General features: G+C 40.1%; 3 protein-coding genes across 3 annotated transcripts; 1 reads left to right on the top strand and 2 right to left on the bottom strand.

The window, feature by feature from the left end:
* Positions 1 to 1,981: 1,981 nt before the first annotated feature.
* LOC129113579 (mitochondrial ubiquitin ligase activator of nfkb 1-A) lies at positions 1,982 to 3,334 on the top strand. Its single transcript, XM_054625968.1, has 5 exons — positions 1,982 to 2,069; positions 2,211 to 2,335; positions 2,441 to 2,528; positions 2,623 to 2,743; positions 2,828 to 3,334. The coding sequence occupies exons 2-5, from the start codon at positions 2,219 to 2,221 to the stop codon at positions 3,318 to 3,320; spliced, it is 819 nt and encodes a 272-aa protein (XP_054481943.1). The 5' UTR covers positions 1,982 to 2,069; positions 2,211 to 2,218; the 3' UTR covers positions 3,321 to 3,334.
* A 1,283-nt stretch (positions 3,335 to 4,617) lies between these two features.
* eif2b5 (eukaryotic translation initiation factor 2B, subunit 5 epsilon) lies at positions 4,618 to 10,190 on the bottom strand. Its single transcript, XM_054625957.1, has 16 exons — positions 9,991 to 10,190; positions 9,617 to 9,741; positions 9,347 to 9,532; positions 9,046 to 9,223; positions 8,881 to 8,961; positions 8,724 to 8,801; positions 8,320 to 8,632; positions 8,050 to 8,195; positions 7,253 to 7,397; positions 7,063 to 7,164; positions 6,845 to 6,946; positions 5,968 to 6,058; positions 5,764 to 5,887; positions 5,548 to 5,673; positions 5,278 to 5,388; positions 4,618 to 4,708 (listed from the first exon to the last, which is right to left on the bottom strand). The coding sequence occupies exons 1-16, from the start codon at positions 10,147 to 10,149 to the stop codon at positions 4,646 to 4,648; spliced, it is 2,130 nt and encodes a 709-aa protein (XP_054481932.1). The 5' UTR covers positions 10,150 to 10,190; the 3' UTR covers positions 4,618 to 4,645.
* Positions 10,191 to 11,033: 843 nt separating this feature from the next.
* LOC129088833 (crystallin J1C-like) lies at positions 11,034 to 14,690 on the bottom strand. Its single transcript, XM_054596068.1, has 10 exons — positions 14,532 to 14,690; positions 13,790 to 13,856; positions 13,305 to 13,481; positions 12,945 to 13,043; positions 12,757 to 12,849; positions 12,517 to 12,673; positions 12,036 to 12,151; positions 11,712 to 11,789; positions 11,424 to 11,563; positions 11,034 to 11,326 (listed from the first exon to the last, which is right to left on the bottom strand). The coding sequence occupies exons 2-10, from the start codon at positions 13,854 to 13,856 to the stop codon at positions 11,228 to 11,230; spliced, it is 1,026 nt and encodes a 341-aa protein (XP_054452043.1). The 5' UTR covers positions 14,532 to 14,690; the 3' UTR covers positions 11,034 to 11,227.
* Between the last annotated feature and the right edge of the window lie 2,264 nt (positions 14,691 to 16,954).

The raw sequence follows: 16,954 nt of genomic DNA, 5'->3' as shown, positions 1-16,954 counted from the left end.
ATTGTAAATATAGGCAACTATTTACACAGTTGGACAAAAGCATTCAAATGAAGGGAGAAAATACGACCATGCTTGTAAAATAGGTGTGTATCTACAGTCAAATACTGTTTGCCAAGAGAACGGCTATTCAGTACACAGAGATAGGCAGAGTAAAGGGAAGCTGGCAAATTGTATGACTCTTTTTATGATGCATTGGTGTATAACTTAGGTTAATGCTGGCAACTTTCAGTAAAAACATAATCAGGAGATTAGCTGCTTCAGTGTAAGTTTTTTTCGGTGATCTGGACCTCTCTAGGTTGTTATACAAAGTAAATACGAGAGGTCATGAGATGATTAACAGGAGGAAAATAGAAAAAAAAACATATCTGTTCTACAAAACTGTTGTACATTATCCGTACCTTTTCTCGTATCTTGTGAAACACTGGGTGGGTTAATATCTTCAGGCCGCTAAATGTCATAATAAAACAATCTGATAGTGGAAAACCCTCCTGCTCACACCTCATAGACACAAGCAGTCTGTTAGAGTCTCAATAAATGACTCAGCCTGCAAATCATTCCATTCATGACTTCATCATTCAGATTGTCAACATTAATCAGTATTACGATAACAGGCAGTGATCCAACTGTATTAAACTGGACATTACGGCCAAGGCCAAGGTAATGCCATTACAAGTAAATGTACTGCATTTAAAATTCTGGTTAAGTGAATGTACTAAAATTATTAAAAGTAAAACATATTCAATATGCCAAGTGGACCCTGTCAGTGTTAATGTCACATATTATTGATTTATGCATTAAACGAGCTGCATTTTAATTGAAATGGTCAAAGTGGAGCTATTTCTAACTTATACTGTTTGGTAGTTTAATCAATAATAATGCATTACATTTTATAAAGAGATCATACACTTTTTTATGTAAAATCTTAAGAGTACCTGCACAGCCATAATCCACCCACACAGGTGTTGTCACTTGTTGCATAATTAGATTTTCAGTCAGGACTATGTACTTGCACCGTCATTAGTGTTGAGAGTTCAATGACATCACGTTACTTCCAGCATCGCTCCCCTCAACTCGCACCTGACCTGAGGTCTAATTAGACAAATAAAAAACACCTGTTTGTAGAGCCTTTAATGAGCAAATTAACTCACTGTGTGCATCAAATAAACGTGGTGGAGTAAAAAGTACAACAATTCCCTCTGAAATGCATTGAAGTAGAGGTATGAGGTAACATGACATGGAAATACGGAAGTAAAGTACTAGTACCTCGAAAAGTTGAGTACTTGAGTAAATTATCATCTTAGCCTTTGACAGTATGCTACAGTAGGCTAATAATCTAGTGACCACTAGGTGTCTTGTCCTACAAATTGCACTTATCCACATAGTATGCTTGAATCAAATATAAGTCATTATACACTACTTTATACTTCAAATACAAAGAAAATTATAAAACACTTCAATCTACTACATTTGTTAAAGAGCTAACTCTCAGATTGAGAAGTTACAATCAGTTTCTAAAATATGATGCATTGTTACAGGTTAAACAACACAAAATATATGACGTAGTAAAAATTAGTGTCACTTCTCCCAAAACACAACATTAAAGTAACACTGATATTTTATGTAATAAAAGGTGTCATTCTGCATAATATGTACTTTCACTCTTGTACTTTACAGTATTTATATTTAAGTACAATTCGGAATTATGGGCTGTAAGAATAAATTATTGAAATACATCTTCCACCACTGGAAATGAGAAAACAAAGAGTTCACGTATCCCGCTAAAACCCAAAGGACTAAACAGTTTTAAACACATTGCTAGCAATAATAATTATCAAACTGAACAGTGTCAATTTTAAGAGTGCAAGAAAGTGATCCGTTTTTCAAACATTGAAGTACACTGCCACCTGTTGGTCAAAATTTAAAAAGCAAAATGCTGCTTATTTCCTATTGGCTGATAAGACGTGACGCAACGTGGTCGAACAAGGAAACGAAACCACTGTACGCTTTTGTTTTCGATTAATGTGTCCAAACTGCAGGTGTTTAAAAGTTTTTATCTGCTAATTTAACAGGTACGTTTTATTCCATATCTGTCCTTTATCGGATTATTCTTCACAAACACACGACGTAACTTCTACACTGATAATTACTATTTGTACTGTAGCTGACTGTGACTTGTGTTGACCTTAATATGGTGTTTCTTCCTGTCATAGATACAGATATGGGTGACTTTCCCATAAACCCGCTGGTTTTGATTGGTGCCGGGTCCAGCTTTGCTTTCTCTGGCCTTTTCTATCATCTATACCAAGAAAAGAAAAAAGAACTGATAAAGCTGAAGGCAAGTAGCCTACAGCATTGTTTGTTTCATGTTTAAGTCTTCACACAGCTCTAGTCTTGTTATGATTGAAAAATGCTTATTGAATTTTTGTTATATCCTTTTTAGGAAATACCCGTTTTCAAGCCAGATCAACACTTGGTCAGAGTGCTGGGAGCATCTCCACACAAGCGACTTCAGTATGTTGCAGTAGAAGGTACAAACGTGTCTAGAATTAGCATTTTAGTGAATGCAGTTTTTAATGGGATCGGCCATAGATATTTAACAGTTTCCTTCATATTTGTTTTGAGGTCTGGTGCAGGCAGATGGGGAGCCTCTGGCCAGCCAGTTTGTCCCACGATGCTTTGGTGTGATTCAGAAGATAGCAGTGGAGGAGCACTGGAAATACTGGAACTCCCTCACCAACACATGGTACATTTAATCTACAGAATAAGACCAAAAGAGTCTCTTCACTTATCTACCAGCCTGTTAATATTAATTTGATTATCCTTTTAGGAATTCACGGACAAAGAACAGAAAAGAAACCAACAACTCGGTGCCTTTCAGTCTGGTCAGCCCTGGCACATACATCACTGACTTGTATGTGAAGATTCAAAACCCTCTGGAGGCCTCCGGGTGCTATCTGGACAGGGTTTATTACAAAGCAAGACGTGCTGAGGAGGGCTTGGTGAACGTGATGATGCAGGGCCTCAGCGGGGAGAAACCAGTGGCCATGGAGGAGAGCGAGGAGCTGCTGCGGGTGGGGAGCACCCTGACCGGTTTTGGTGAGGTGGTGCTGGAGGGGGGTCAGGTGATGAGGCTGCAGGCCCCGCAGGACGGCCGCAAGTACATTCTGGTGCCCACTGACCACAGGAGCTTCATGGACAGGCACGAGAGATCAGCCAGCATGTGGAAGAAGCTGACTGCTGTAACCGGCATCACAGGGGCTTCTCTTCTAGCCAAAGTTATTTACGGCCTCGTGGGGAATCAGGATGACAAATCAAAATAGGCTTGCAGATGTGGATGCTGCAGGTTGAACAGCTTAAATAGCTGTGTGCCAGCTTTTTGGATCTCCCAATACTGCCTCAGGTGTTTTATCTTCTACTTCATAGAACCATCATGAGGCTAAGATAATTTGTCATGTTGCAAGGTGCATCAAAGCCTCAACTACGGTGGCCGTAAGGAGCCAAAACACAAAAATATGGGACGAAGCATAGTAGAAACATAGAAAGCAGCAAAACTTAGAACAAATTAAAAGAAAAAATGACATTTTACAAAAGAGAAAAGCAACAATAATTATTGTTTGCAATAATGTCCAATATCTAAGTTTACTTTTCTTTTCATTTCTCAATATTTTGAAGTGTTTCATCAAGTGTTCTGGCTGCCCCTCTGGCCATCGTACTTAATGGACCACTCCAAGAGCATTTAACATTTAACTACATTGTTAGAAGCTCTCTGAACACCCAAGTCCTACACTTGATAAAATATGGCAGTTCTTTCTGATGAAAACAATAATTAGAAGATCTTTAGGCCTCACAAAGTCCACTTTATAGGGGGGTGAATGGAGCCTCGATACAAGATGAAATCCTTGTAGGTCTCTTGGGACACAGCAGCACGTCAAGCTGTGACAAGAAAACATTAGCTCCAAACCTGATCATGTGCCCTCTACGATATCTCTTATTTGTTCTGCAGTCATTGGGTCATAAATATAGGGGCTAATCTACTTTATTAAGGGAACATTTTATTTTTGTAATAACATTTTATTTTTTATTTTCAAGATGAAATCAGTAAGTTTAATGAGCAATGTTGTGTAGTCAATCATTTATTTTCACAATCTTTAACTTTGATTGCACAAATTAACTGAACTAGATTTTTGATCACTGTCAGTCTCCGGTCATCATGTCCAGATGAGATGGAGTTAAGACCCCATTTAAGGTGATTTAGACTGGAACTATTTAGCAGATATAATCTTCTACCTCTTAAATCATTGTTTTGACTATTGTTTAATTACTTGCAGTCACTGTTCCGTTTGTAGACAAAAAAAGGATGCTGTTGTAAACAATTTTTTTTAAAGGGATGTGGTGTTGTTTGTATCTAATAAAATCTTGAAAAAACTTTTCATAATGTATTAACGATTATAATATTGACTGAGACAGTTTGTGTGGTTGACAGAAAAGTGACAGATGATTCATCTCTAAGCAGTCTGAGGGTCTTTTTTCTTTATTTTGATATTGATTTTCACAGCACACAGCCCTTACACAACGTGGCACTATGTGATAAAATGTAGCTTGAACTGTACAGAGGTGGATGTTGGTAGGAGAAAGCTGCTCCTCTTTATTCCCCTTCCTCCTCTGAAGACTCCTCAGCCTCCTCCAACCACTGGATGAACTTCTGTAGCTGTTGGAGATAAACATGAGAGGGACAGGGTTGTGAGAAATCTTCTGCAACTCCATTGCAATTGCTAAAATGCAAAAAAAAGCTCATCGAACAAAAAAAATAAAAATACTTCAAGCAATTTGGGAAATGTCTAAAAGGCAAATTGTGTTGTGATGTGATTTACTCAAATGTAAAATAATGGGGGTGACTGTGATTTTGTCAAATAAAACACTGCCAGACAGGACAGGTTAGTGAAAATATTACTATTTGCACTTCAAATAAATCACTGTTAAATTACAACAGTGTCACAATGTTAGGCCCTTTGGTATATGAATATTTTTGAAAAAGGAAATGATCATTTAAAAAAATAACACCCATGTTTATTTCTCTTTTCTGTTTTACTGATACTTTTCTTTCATTGCATGTCTGTTTTGGTCCCCAATATGCAGTTTTACTTCTGTTTAGCTGGCACCAGCTGGTATCACATCATCTTACCACCTCATTCAACATCCACTTCAACGCTTTATTGTACAACTGTGAAATGATGTCATAATTTGTGTCCTGTGTGACCCAGCCCACCCTGTACCTACCCCCTGGTTCTTGCGCAGCTGCCTGCTCTTGTCTGTGGTGGCTCCCTGCGAGAACCAGCGCAGTATTGTCTCCTCCTCCAGGATCTCCAGCTGGTACATGTTCATCAGGACCTGGATGAGGGAAGAGAAACACCCACAGCATCTTCAGCACCATGTACAGTCCAGGCTTGGTGAACGCAGAGCAAACTGCAGAATACTTTTCTTTTGACCTGAGTTCAACATGTATAAAAGTAAGCAGATTACTGAATGGAAGTGTTGATTGACCCTGACCTTGACCATAGCAGCCCAGTGGCTCTCCTGCTCCAGGAAGTGTTCCTCAAAGGCAGACAGACAGTCTAGATGGTCCTGTGCTCTCTTCACATAGTTCTTAAACACCGGTGCCCACTTCTTTAGTAACTGCAAGTTGGACAAAGACCAAAGTGAAAATTAAAACTTGAGAATCTTTACTTCCATCGTGTCTAAACTTGACACATGAGACGTATTTACCGGTAGGAGCAGAGCAACGTATTGTGATGGGGTAATCTGTGGGCCCTGCTGCTGGAAAGGGTACTCCAGCACCACTTTGGTTAAAATCTGCATCACCTCTTTCAGGGTGATGTTGTAGGCATACCTGAGGAGAAAGAGTGTGTCAAAAATGGCCACTTTGAAAGAGAGCAACAGAACTTCTGGCAATTTTAAGTCATTCCTCACTTGAGAGAGTTGATCTCAAGTACGAGATTGTCAAAGCTGATGTTTTCCTCCAAACCTCTCTGCAGAGTCCCGAGCACCTCCAGCTGGAAGACTACACATGGACAGACCAACGAACAAGAGTCAGAGTCGGAGGCTAAAGTCCTCACGCATTAAAAAAAAAAGAAAATCAGAGGCCAGAGAGAATTTACTATTGTGACCAATTGCAAACCTATTTTGCGGGATTGCTATTTCCTTATCATTTTTACTAGAAAGCTTCCTACAGATGTGCACTGACCGAAGGACTCTAGTTTAAGATATCTTAGCTGTTGACCCTAGAATTAGTACTAAATGACATCGTTCTTTAAAATGTATTTCCTATATATTCCTTAATTACCTAAAATATAGGCAACAAAAGATGAAGAATAGCTTTTGTTTTTTGTACGGCGAGACAAGAATTTTTCTGTGAGCGAAAAATGCTTGTTTCAGTGATTTTCATGTAAAATGTCCTTCAGATTTTTTGGAACAAAATTTTGTAAAAGGTTTTAAAGTAAACTATTGAAAGCAATCAGTATGTGACACACCGCTAAATCAACGTTGATTAACTCAATTACTTTGAAATTTAAAGACAATTATACAATAATAATAAAAAAAAAAAAATTAATCTGTGATGCAAATGATTGTTAATTGAATCCCTTAAGTAATTGATACATTTCATTCTGTTAAGTGACAATCGTATTTCCTGATATTCGGTCTGAATTTCATCTATTATTTTTGTAGGAGTAATCACATTAATCAGAGTATGATAATCATCACTGGATTTGTTGTTGTTATTTTGTCTCGTCGGCCAGTAGGGGGCAGTGATATGGTTCCACAGAAATATGAAATTAACAACTCTCACCTTTGACGTCCTCCATCTCAGGCGAGGGGATCACTGGGTCATCGGGATCATCGGGCTCGCTGTCCTCACTTTCACTCTCAGGGTCAGGATTTAACACCAAACCTGTTACAAAAGAAACAAAAGCCAGGCTGCTGGGACATGGGCTATGGCATTATGGGAAATGTTTTGTTTTTTCTTACTATTATGAACTTAACAAGCCAACCGCGCTGCTATCCTACCCCAGAGACACTGCGACAGCTCTTCATCCTCCGTGTCATCCAGACTGCTGGCCTTCCAGATGTAGCCTTTTCCCTCTGCTCCAACCTCTGCTGGGTTAAACACTGGAGCACAGAAGGACAAAAGCTCATTACTACACAATTTTAGGCTTTTCATCATTCATATACATATACACACACACACAATACACACCTTTCAGTTTGGTTTTGTCTTTGCTGTGACCAACCGCGGCATCGTCGCTCAGGAATTCATCATCATCCTCCTCTTCCTCCTCATCTGGATGGTGCATGGACACCACAGTGCCCTCAGGTAGAGAGATGTTTGGTCCAATCACCACCTTGAAAACAGTTCCCAGCAAATTAAGTGATGAGATAGAGATAGTCACAGATTCACAGAAAGTGCTTGATTCATCTACATGAAAATAATTCAAATAAAGATCTGCAGAGGAGAGCATATCCACTGTCTAAAGAAAATGCAGGACTCATCAGCAATTTTAAAATCTGCTGCCAAACCCTACTACACACTACTCTTTGCAAACATGTAGGTTCTCCAGTGCAGCATTAGCATGGAAAGAGGCACATTTTTAATTTTATTAAATTTATTTAACATATAAATTGAGCAGCTTCTTTTTTTTTAAAGAGGGTTTATATGTGAAAGAGTTAGCGAAACATTAGTTGAAAAAGTTTCAATTTCTGATGAGTCAGTTGAAGTGAAAGTGCTGCAAACAGTTGAACTGTTAATGTACGGGTATTTACTGAAAGTTGTTGAACTTTCATCTAAAGATACAGCAGAAAATAAGTTAAAATGTCAGTTGAAAAGTAAGAGATAAAAGCAGTTGGATCGTCGGCTGATGTGCAAGTGGTGCAATCAGATGAAATGTCAGTTCATATTTAACTTGAACAGCAGCTTTGCAAACTCAGATATTTGATCAATGAGCTTTAAGCTTTTTACATTGAAGAATAAATTATTACAACACATGCATTGCTTACATTATATGCCATGACACACTGTTTATTCAGCTTCACGCCTTCTTTGATCTCTGCCTTGTCGCAGACCACAGACTGTCTGATCACCACGTTGCTTGCAATGTGAACATTATTCCAGATGTAGGCATGGTCCAGAGTGACATCATCACCTGTTGAGATAAAAAAGGGACTGTGAACAACACTTTTTTTTTTACGTACTTGTATATAATCTCCTACTTTCAACTACACAAATTAGTACTTTTAGTTTTGGATGCTGCTGATCAGGGAGCTCACCTATGGTACAATTGTTACCGATGACGCTGTTATAAATGTAACAGTTGGCGCCAATGCTAGTTTCGGAACCAATGAGGACGTTCTCCTCCATCTGGCTGCCCTGGCCCAGGCTGACTCCGGACCCTCGGTAAACGTTGTGCCGAGAATAGGTGCAGCTTCGTCCCTCCTGGTCAACAAAGTTAGCCTCAGGGGTGAGCGGGTAGACCCATCGCCGCACAAGGTCCGACGACACCGAGTCATACATGAGGAGATTGGACACTCGGACACCGTAACCATCCTTGGTGACGTGCATGTGAATCTGGTTGCCCAGAATCTAGACAGAAAAAGGAGAAATTATACACTGAATGGCATCCGTAGAATAACACGATCCAAATTCTATTAAAAGGATTATGGCTCCGCCTTACCTCTTCATTAACTAACATCCCTCTGACAAAGTCATTCCTAGTCTGGTAGTCAAAATTGTCAGTAAAGAGCTCAGCAACCTGAAAAATGAGACAAACCCTTGTTACCTCAATAACTAATATTCAGTTCAATAGTTCCTGTCTGTGTTTGGAAACTAACCTGTGGGGAGCAGATACTGATGTGACAGTCCAGGAGGTCGTGTCTGATTTCAAACTCATCGCTTCCACTGTGGAAAATGTTCTGCAAAAACCAACGGGAGCGCCTGTCAATCGCCATTTAAAAGCCCAAGTAAGTTAAAGATGTGACGAAATGTGAAACTCCTACCATGGGGAACTGTAGCCTCTTCAGCCCTTGGGTCTTCTGGTAGTGTAAAATCCGCTGGCTCTTGCTGTCCACAGCAACAATGACATCATCTTCCTCGCAGCGGGACTTGTGACCTGGCGATGATTCCTTGAAGATCATCGTCATCACTGAGATGTTCTTCTCCATCTTTCGACGATACCTGTGCGCAAGCAAAATTACACATCGCATTAGAGTAGCATACCATCGCATGAGTAGCAATATATATATATTTACTAATAATGTAATTTCTCCAAACTATATTAAAACACTCATTATATCTTACCTGTGCTCTTGCAGTGCCGAACTGATGTCAATATTCGACACCACATCTCCGTAGACCAAAACAAAGTCCGACCTCAAAAGGGACTTGGTATCCACATCCCTGAGCACATCCCCTAGGGAGCGGTACTGCTCCGAGGTGATGATGTGGACTGTGTTTGGAGAGGTGGGTCGGCACCACTTCGACTTCCTGTCAACAGTGACAAGTCACAATCGATCATTGAGGCCAACTTGCACAAATGATAATAAACACACAGCATTAGTGAAAACTTACAGCAAGTGTTCCTTGATTTCACTGGCCATCCAGCAGCAGAAGACGAATGTTTCCTGCACCCCGGTGGACGTGAGGAACTCCAAGGTGTAGTCGATCATGGCAACATTACCCAGCGGCAGCAAAGCCTGTCATCATTAAAAACGTGACAGATGTCATAAGTGTGACTGTAAGTAACTGTTCAGCTTCAGGGTGGAAATAAGACCCAAAGCACTTTTAAACAAAACCCTCCCAACTGCTCAAATAAGGGCTGTATAGTTACGTGTTTAGCTCTGTTACAATGGTTTCATCAGTGTCAGTGCAGCCCTGTCACTGTTTACAGCATGGACGTTAGTGAGCAACCATTAGCGCTCCCGTTAGCTTAGCTCGATGCCTACCCTTGGCTGGTCTTTTGTCACCGGGAAAAACCTCCGGTTGAAGCTGTCAGCGACTAACACAGCCTGCAGCAGCTGCTCCTCTTCCTCCTGCTCTTCTGCACCTTTTCTGCCTGAAAGGCCAGCGCCAGAACGACTCTGTTTCCCTCCCCTACCAGCCATGTTTGACTCCCAATTGCCAGTGCTAACCGACTCTGTCGTCAGACACGGCTACGGTGGCTGCGGTGGGACAATCTCTCTCTTCTTGGTTGTAGTGCAATTGGTGTTCGCACTTTGCAGTCTTCACAGTGCATTTGTTTACATTGTTGGGATTCCAACTATTTACTTTGTCTGGCGTATTACAATACAATCCTTTTACACACTAACATGTAGCATTGCTGTACCTTACAGTTGTATAAAAAAACATTATAAAAATGAAAAAAGGGCTTAAAATTTGAAGCCAAAGAAATCGTTACAGATAACATTTGACCTATTCTACTGTATACTAAATTAAACAAAACATGGAAAATGTTTACACAAAAGTATATCCATGTCAGAACATTTTGTAAATAGTATTCTTGAGTACCTTAACAAGTATTTGGAGAAACGTCCTTTGTCTAACCCCCAAATATCACAACTGTAATACATATTTTTGTAATTCTTTCAAGTACATTTATAAAAGAAATACTCTGATGATAAGCAGATCATTTTTGTTTGTTGACTGGGTCTGGCAGCATCTAATTATTACTACTACAGATTTTAAATTACAGTCAACCCACATAAGAGGGAGATATCTCATCGAGGCATAATTGAAAATAGATATTTGTCTTCTATTTTAAGAATGCCGGTGGCATGGCGGGAGTATAAATACACCTCTTACCTTTTATTGCAGCAGGTGAAAGTCACACAGTACATCACTCACAGTCATACTGACTCTCAGGGTTTGATGATATGAATTATGTTTAAATGAATACGTTAATGCTTGATTATTAGGTTATTATCTTCATAATGACAAGCTTTATCACTGGTTGACACATGTTGCACAAAAGGTTCTCTAAAACGTGACATTTTTCGGAATTATTTTATTGTATGAGAACTCAGCTACTGAACATCTGAACCAACATGTTTAACTTCATCAGACACAAAAACATCTGGCTCCTGCCGTCCAACAGTTTAGGCAAGAACCTTCATTAACTGCTCTGTGAAAGCTCAACAGTTTTTCATTTTGTCCTCAGCCACCGCACATTCCACTGCCGGACAACTATTGATGTTGTTTGGTTATCTTCTTGGCATGCTCCAACACTGAGTCAAAGCTCAGGGTTTTGGATGTCCAGGAAGCTGGAATTCCCTCAAATCCAATCTGTGAGAATTCAAATAGCACATTTTAGAAATCATCAGATTTACAATACTGGTATAATAATAAATATAACTAATGCAAGATTAGCACACAGTCATACCTGAGCCCCAAGACAGGCTCCGATGAAGGACCCTCTGCTACAGGTGCATCCCCCACAGCTCATAGTGTCTCTGACAGCCTGCTCATAGTGCTTGGCTGTCAGGACTCCATGTAGCGCTGCTTGGAACGCACCTGGCAAACCTGAAAGAACATCAGCACCAGATGTGAATCAAGTGAAGGCATTGAAGAATTATCAGTATTTGTCTAGCACAGTATATCACAGCTGCCTGAGTCACAGGAAGTACTCTAATTCTGATGAAAGAGGTTCAAACAAGCTTTGTGAAGTTACCTCATGTGTTTGGAAACACAGTGGGGATTAGCTCCTGAGGAGTCTTTGATAGATTCTTCTTCACCTCGTGAATGTGCCCTGGAATCAATCAGAGAAGAGGGTCAACTCATAGCCACTCAAATTAAATACAATAAACATGTCATGTAAAAATGTGAAGATACATAAAACATACATTGTTGCATGTAATTAAAAAAAAAAATTGAACTATGTAGAAATTCAGTATATTTTACTCGCACAAAATGAGGAAGGGTGAACCCCTTTAATCACATGACTCTGTCCCATGACTTTGGTGTAGTGAAGCAACAAAGCGGCGGCCTCACATACCAATGATTGCTTTGTCCAGGTCCTGGGGCTGCTTTCTGTTCGGGTCACTGAGCTGGTCGAGCACCGCGTCCAAGGCTTTTGGATCAGGACCATTCAAGATGAAATGCTCCAGGAACCTGGGGAAATAAGTCAACGTTCAATCCATTATATACATATACGCATATATTCAAATTTAGAATATTCGTTGAAAGTCCTAGTCAGCTGTAATAACTTTCATTTTTGTCCTTTTCTACTGCAACACATTTTCACTGCATCGAGTGTGTCATTGTTGCATTAAGAAGTGTCAGTACTGATAACCAGGTAAAGTGTCTTTGAACCACTTGTGCCTTGAAATTAAAAAAAAAATCATGCTTTTTTTTTTGTAATTTTATATATTTGTTTCAGATCCCTGATTCAGAAATAAGCAGTATTATCTGCAGTAACGTAAAGTTATAATAGTTAAGTTAGAGCCAACTGACATATATATGGTAAACATACTGACCTTGCAGCTGCTAGAGTCTCTGCCACACATTCATCATTGTTCTGGGTGACACGGACTGCCTGCTCAACTTTTTCCAGCATGTCAGGCTTTCCTGCATAAAAAGCCACTACAGGAGCCAGTTTGGTTATTCCATCAATCTGACAGTCGTTCTCACAGCCTGTGGAAAATACAACACATTAGTTAGAGATGTTTCCATTAGTTAGGTCTATAGTTATTGTTATAAAATGACTACTGATCTACCTGTCTCCTCTTTGCCTGCATCCACATTCTTCAGGAAGCCTTTCAAACTTGCATGTCTCCATGGTCCCTCGATGGGCAGCTGAGGTCTTGGCCCTGGTGTAAACAAGGACAAACACGTCATCAGTTGAATTAATTATTCTGCAACAACATTAATATACTTCTCCACTTCTGCTGGATAGTTTTCCTACCTCCTCTGTCTCTGTAAGGATCATTGACAGGCGTGTCATAATCTGATCCAGGACCAAAGAATTTCAGTGTCCGCTGCTTCAGATCATCAACATTTAGACCTGGTCATATAGGTTGCAAAAATTAAGGGCGAACACAAAACTCACACTGTGAAGTCACACAAACATTATTGAGGGTCTATTGTTGGGATAATTCAGGTGCGAGGAGGATGAGTATGCTACATGTCCAGAACAGATGTGGGGTTCTGCAGGTCTAATTGTTGTGGTGGACAACAATGATGGGAGATGCCAACTTAATAACAATACCAATTCTTTTGAGGCTTTTTTTTCTATTGGGTCAATAAGGTGAGGAAGCAAGCCTACCTCCACATTCAGACAGGGACTCCAGCAGAACAAAGGCCTGGTCACCGTAGCAGCTCTGCTGGCCGGTCTGCCTCCTGTAGAAAGGGTTGGCTGACTCAGAGCAGAACTCAGGGTTTGGATGCTGAGCCAGAATCCCCTGTAGCTTCTGGAGGTCGTACACCCAGTGGAGGGGCTGCGCTGAAGGGGGACGAGACAGAAGGTTAATTTCATGAAATCCAACGACTAGCTGAGTATAGAATAGGCACTAAAACATGCAAAACCACAGATATTGTCTTTAAGGGTGAAGAAAAAAGGTAGCACCTCAACAGAAAAGTGCCTGCTGGTAAAGGTAGTGAGTCTTTGGTATAAAAAAATATGAAGATAAACTGTAAGAGTATTAAAACAGGGGGAAGGAGAAGGAACCCTTTTTACCCTTAGACATTGTACTGACTACACAAGGTAAAATACAACACTTACACTTAGACAGACTATAACCTTTTTATTACCTGCTGCATCTGCAACTGTTGATCCTACAATGGCTCCTATCGCTCTGTTGGCCAGAGCTGTAGCCATCTGTAACAACATGCAAAGTAATATAGTGGAATACAAATTTTAAATATATTTATGGTTATTTTTCTAATTACAGCTGAAGCTGTCGATTAGTCGGCTCAGCAGGCAATTCATTGGCCACAATAATCATAATAGTTTAGGTCCCTTTTCAGGATGAAACACCCAATACTCTCTTATGTAATGTTTTGCAGCTAATCTGTTATTCATATCATTGTAAACTGAATGTATTTTGAGTTTTAGACTGAATAAGAGTTTTAGACTGAATGCAGTACTGTCACCTTGAGCTCTAGGAAATTGTGTAAGGCATCTTTGACTATTCTATGACAGATCACAGACTGAAGAGCATCGATTTACTAAAAGAGTAATGTCTTTTAAAGTACATCTGCACCGTATAAATAATATTGTGTTTCAGTGATCTGAACTCTACTACCTTTTCTATGATAACTGACAGACTGCGTGTTAGCCTGAAAACTCACGCTATCGTTAATAATGAAAAAGGCATTGAAGATATTATTATCTTTCAGCAGTAACGTTAACTACTGCCAGTACCGTATGACTGTAATGCAGCATAGTTTATCTCTACGACAACGACTGGGCCAAGAAGCAGCAGCACTGCCAGCTAACGTGAGCTAACTGATTGCATAACGTTAAATAAAGGCTGACATTGATAAGTCTTACCTTAAACTCCGTTTAATGCAACGTTATGTGTACAGACTAATACTGACACCCAGGTCGCACTTTGTTTCAAACGTCGGCACCTCCCGTTGGTGACAATTTATATGTTACTCATTATTGAGGTAAGTTCAATCAGAAATGTTCCTACAAAATGTTATGAAAGGTTGTAGCACCGCCCACATGGAAGGAAGAACATAACCCCGCCCCCCTCTGGTCACACTTACACTTTGACCAACATTTTATTGATTCTGACGTCTGCTTTCATTTGTGAGAATTCAAGTATTGCATTTTACTTTAATGTAACATTGGGTCAAATACAGATACGATTAAATACAATAAAGTTGTGTTAATTCGGTGAATTTCATAGATGACACCTAAAATACCCCAAATACTGACAAATTGACAATAAACAAATAAGAACTTGTAAGTTTGTAAAGCTGTGTAAACACTTTATTCAATTTTCCAATGTCCATTAAACCTTCTTAAATTTGCAACATTGATAGTAATAGTCATATCACAAAGGGTCAGAGACCCAGGACAACTGGATTAGGAGCTAAGGTTACAGTTTAAATATAAGTAGCGCCATCTACTGACCAGTAGAGGTAACTGCTGCAGAAATTAGGGATCTGAAATGATTGCTCCCTCTTGTGGACAAACCATCAACTACAGACTCTCGACCTACTGTAGGCCTTAGAAACACGTGTGTAGATTAATTATAGCAAACACGTTATTTTATAGCAGTGCAAACATGACCTCTAAAGAAAATAGAGGGATTAAAGAGGGCCAAGATGCCATGGGTTGCTATGTAGGTACGTGGTTTATCAAATAAAATAGCAGTAATCTATTCCTATTGAAGCCTATGTACTCTGCAGGTGTTTTCAATCAGCATCAAAGTTAAAACACCTGCTGTGACATCACTGATTGGGATGTGGCCAAAAGTGGGACATGCTACAAAAGCAAATATCACATGCTGTAGGTGGTTTGAGCACATTCAAAAGCATAGAATAGTAAACTGTGTTGTCTGAATACAATACTTTTTTTGTATGTCATTTCAGCCAGTTCACATCTGTATGAACTGGCTGAAATATTTTCTTTTTTATTGAAGCTGTTATGGAAGATGTTATTAGAGATGTAACTGTTCATTTTAGCCTCTATCTCATGTCATTTTATTTTGTGTTTACAGTAACACAGTGAGCCACAGTATATTTTTATGTACCATAGTCACCGACACCACATGTAAACAACCCCCTCCACCATATTACAAACATACTGTCAGTGCATCCTTCAATAACTTCCTTCAAACAGATCTTTCCGCTTTAACACTGCAGACTGCATCTTCTGCTACAGGAGAGATGGGTGTTGTGTACGTACGTGTTGTGTATGTGTTTTGGGAGTATTACGATACCATGCAGCCTGTCTCTATTTAAAGATTACCTCCTCTCTTTCAATCTGTAAAATAATATCACATCATCTCAATCACACATGCTGTCCACATTGCACTCATGTACTGTATGTACAGACGGACCAGACTCAAAAAAATCCCACCCCAAAAAATGCCACAAGCCCCCGCCCCTGTAAAACTCTATGTTTCACTTTCTTCTTGAGTCAGGGCTAAGTGACACCTATGCACTGAATCCTCAGCAGGTGCACCACCCTCTCCTCTCTCCATGTCCCTGAGTGACCCAGCAACACATTCTAGCGCTGCGCCAGTGCCAGCCGCAGCAAATTAGACACCAACACCCCTGCCTGATATGTACTTCTCTGTCCCACATCCATTATTTTTAGCCCGGATGCAAGCCTCCATCTACACTTAATATGGGAAAAGAGTTCCTCATATTCAACGCCACCTCTAAATCCATCATACTGTATCACCGTTTCTTCAGTTGGCGCAAAGCAGTAAGGCCCAACACACACACACACACACACACACACACACACACGCATCCAATCCTCCTTTATCTCTTTGTTCCTTGCTTTTGCACCATCTCTCTCCACCTCCATCCCTGTCTTCTCCTGTTCTCCATGGATATGGAGAGAAAGAGAGCAGGTTGGTTCTCATCTTGTCACTCCACCCACTTTTATAGGTCTGAAACATACACACACACGCATACACACAAAGCTGTCACCCCAGCAACCCCAGTGGCCCCCACCTCATCTTTCCTAATTACACCCCACGTAGACATACACTTGCACCTATGTCAAACTTAGCCCAACCCCTCTTTCACCCTGTTCCCCACTGCCAGTTACCCATGTGAGGTTTTTAATAAGGTGGATGCAAGAGTCGGTCTTGCTCTCTTCTGGGTGACGCGGATTGGAAGGGGTTCTCCATATTTTTACCAAACTATTCACGTTTTTCTTTCTTTTCTGGCGACTTCTTTTACTTTGTGAAACTGTAAATACATCTACATAAATCCTAGAGAGGAGCC

This window comes from Anoplopoma fimbria, chromosome 3 (genome assembly GCF_027596085.1).
Source record: "Anoplopoma fimbria isolate UVic2021 breed Golden Eagle Sablefish chromosome 3, Afim_UVic_2022, whole genome shotgun sequence".
In the NCBI taxonomy this organism is placed as follows: Eukaryota; Metazoa; Chordata; class Actinopteri; order Perciformes; family Anoplopomatidae; genus Anoplopoma; species Anoplopoma fimbria.
The sequence above is the reverse complement of the archived record's forward strand: the minus strand, read 5'-3'. Positions and strand labels throughout refer to the sequence as shown.

Coding starts and splice junctions, on each gene's coding strand:
- LOC129113579 (XM_054625968.1), top strand. CDS start 2,219: ATGGGTGACTTTCCCATAAACCCGCTGGTTTTGATTGGTGCCGGGTCC. Junction 2,336..2,440: donor AAGAACTGATAAAGCTGAAG/GCAAGTAGCCTA, acceptor TATCCTTTTTAG/GAAATACCCGTTTTCAAGCC. Junction 2,529..2,622: donor TCAGTATGTTGCAGTAGAAG/GTACAAACGTGT, acceptor ATTTGTTTTGAG/GTCTGGTGCAGGCAGATGGG.
- eif2b5 (XM_054625957.1), bottom strand. CDS start 10,149: ATGGCTGGTAGGGGAGGGAAACAGAGTCGTTCTGGCGCTGGCCTTTCA. Junction 5,888..5,967: donor CTTGAGATCAACTCTCTCAA/GTGAGGAATGAC, acceptor CTTTCTCCTCAG/GTATGCCTACAACATCACCC. Junction 5,674..5,763: donor ACGTTGCTCTGCTCCTACCG/GTAAATACGTCT, acceptor TCCAACTTGCAG/TTACTAAAGAAGTGGGCACC.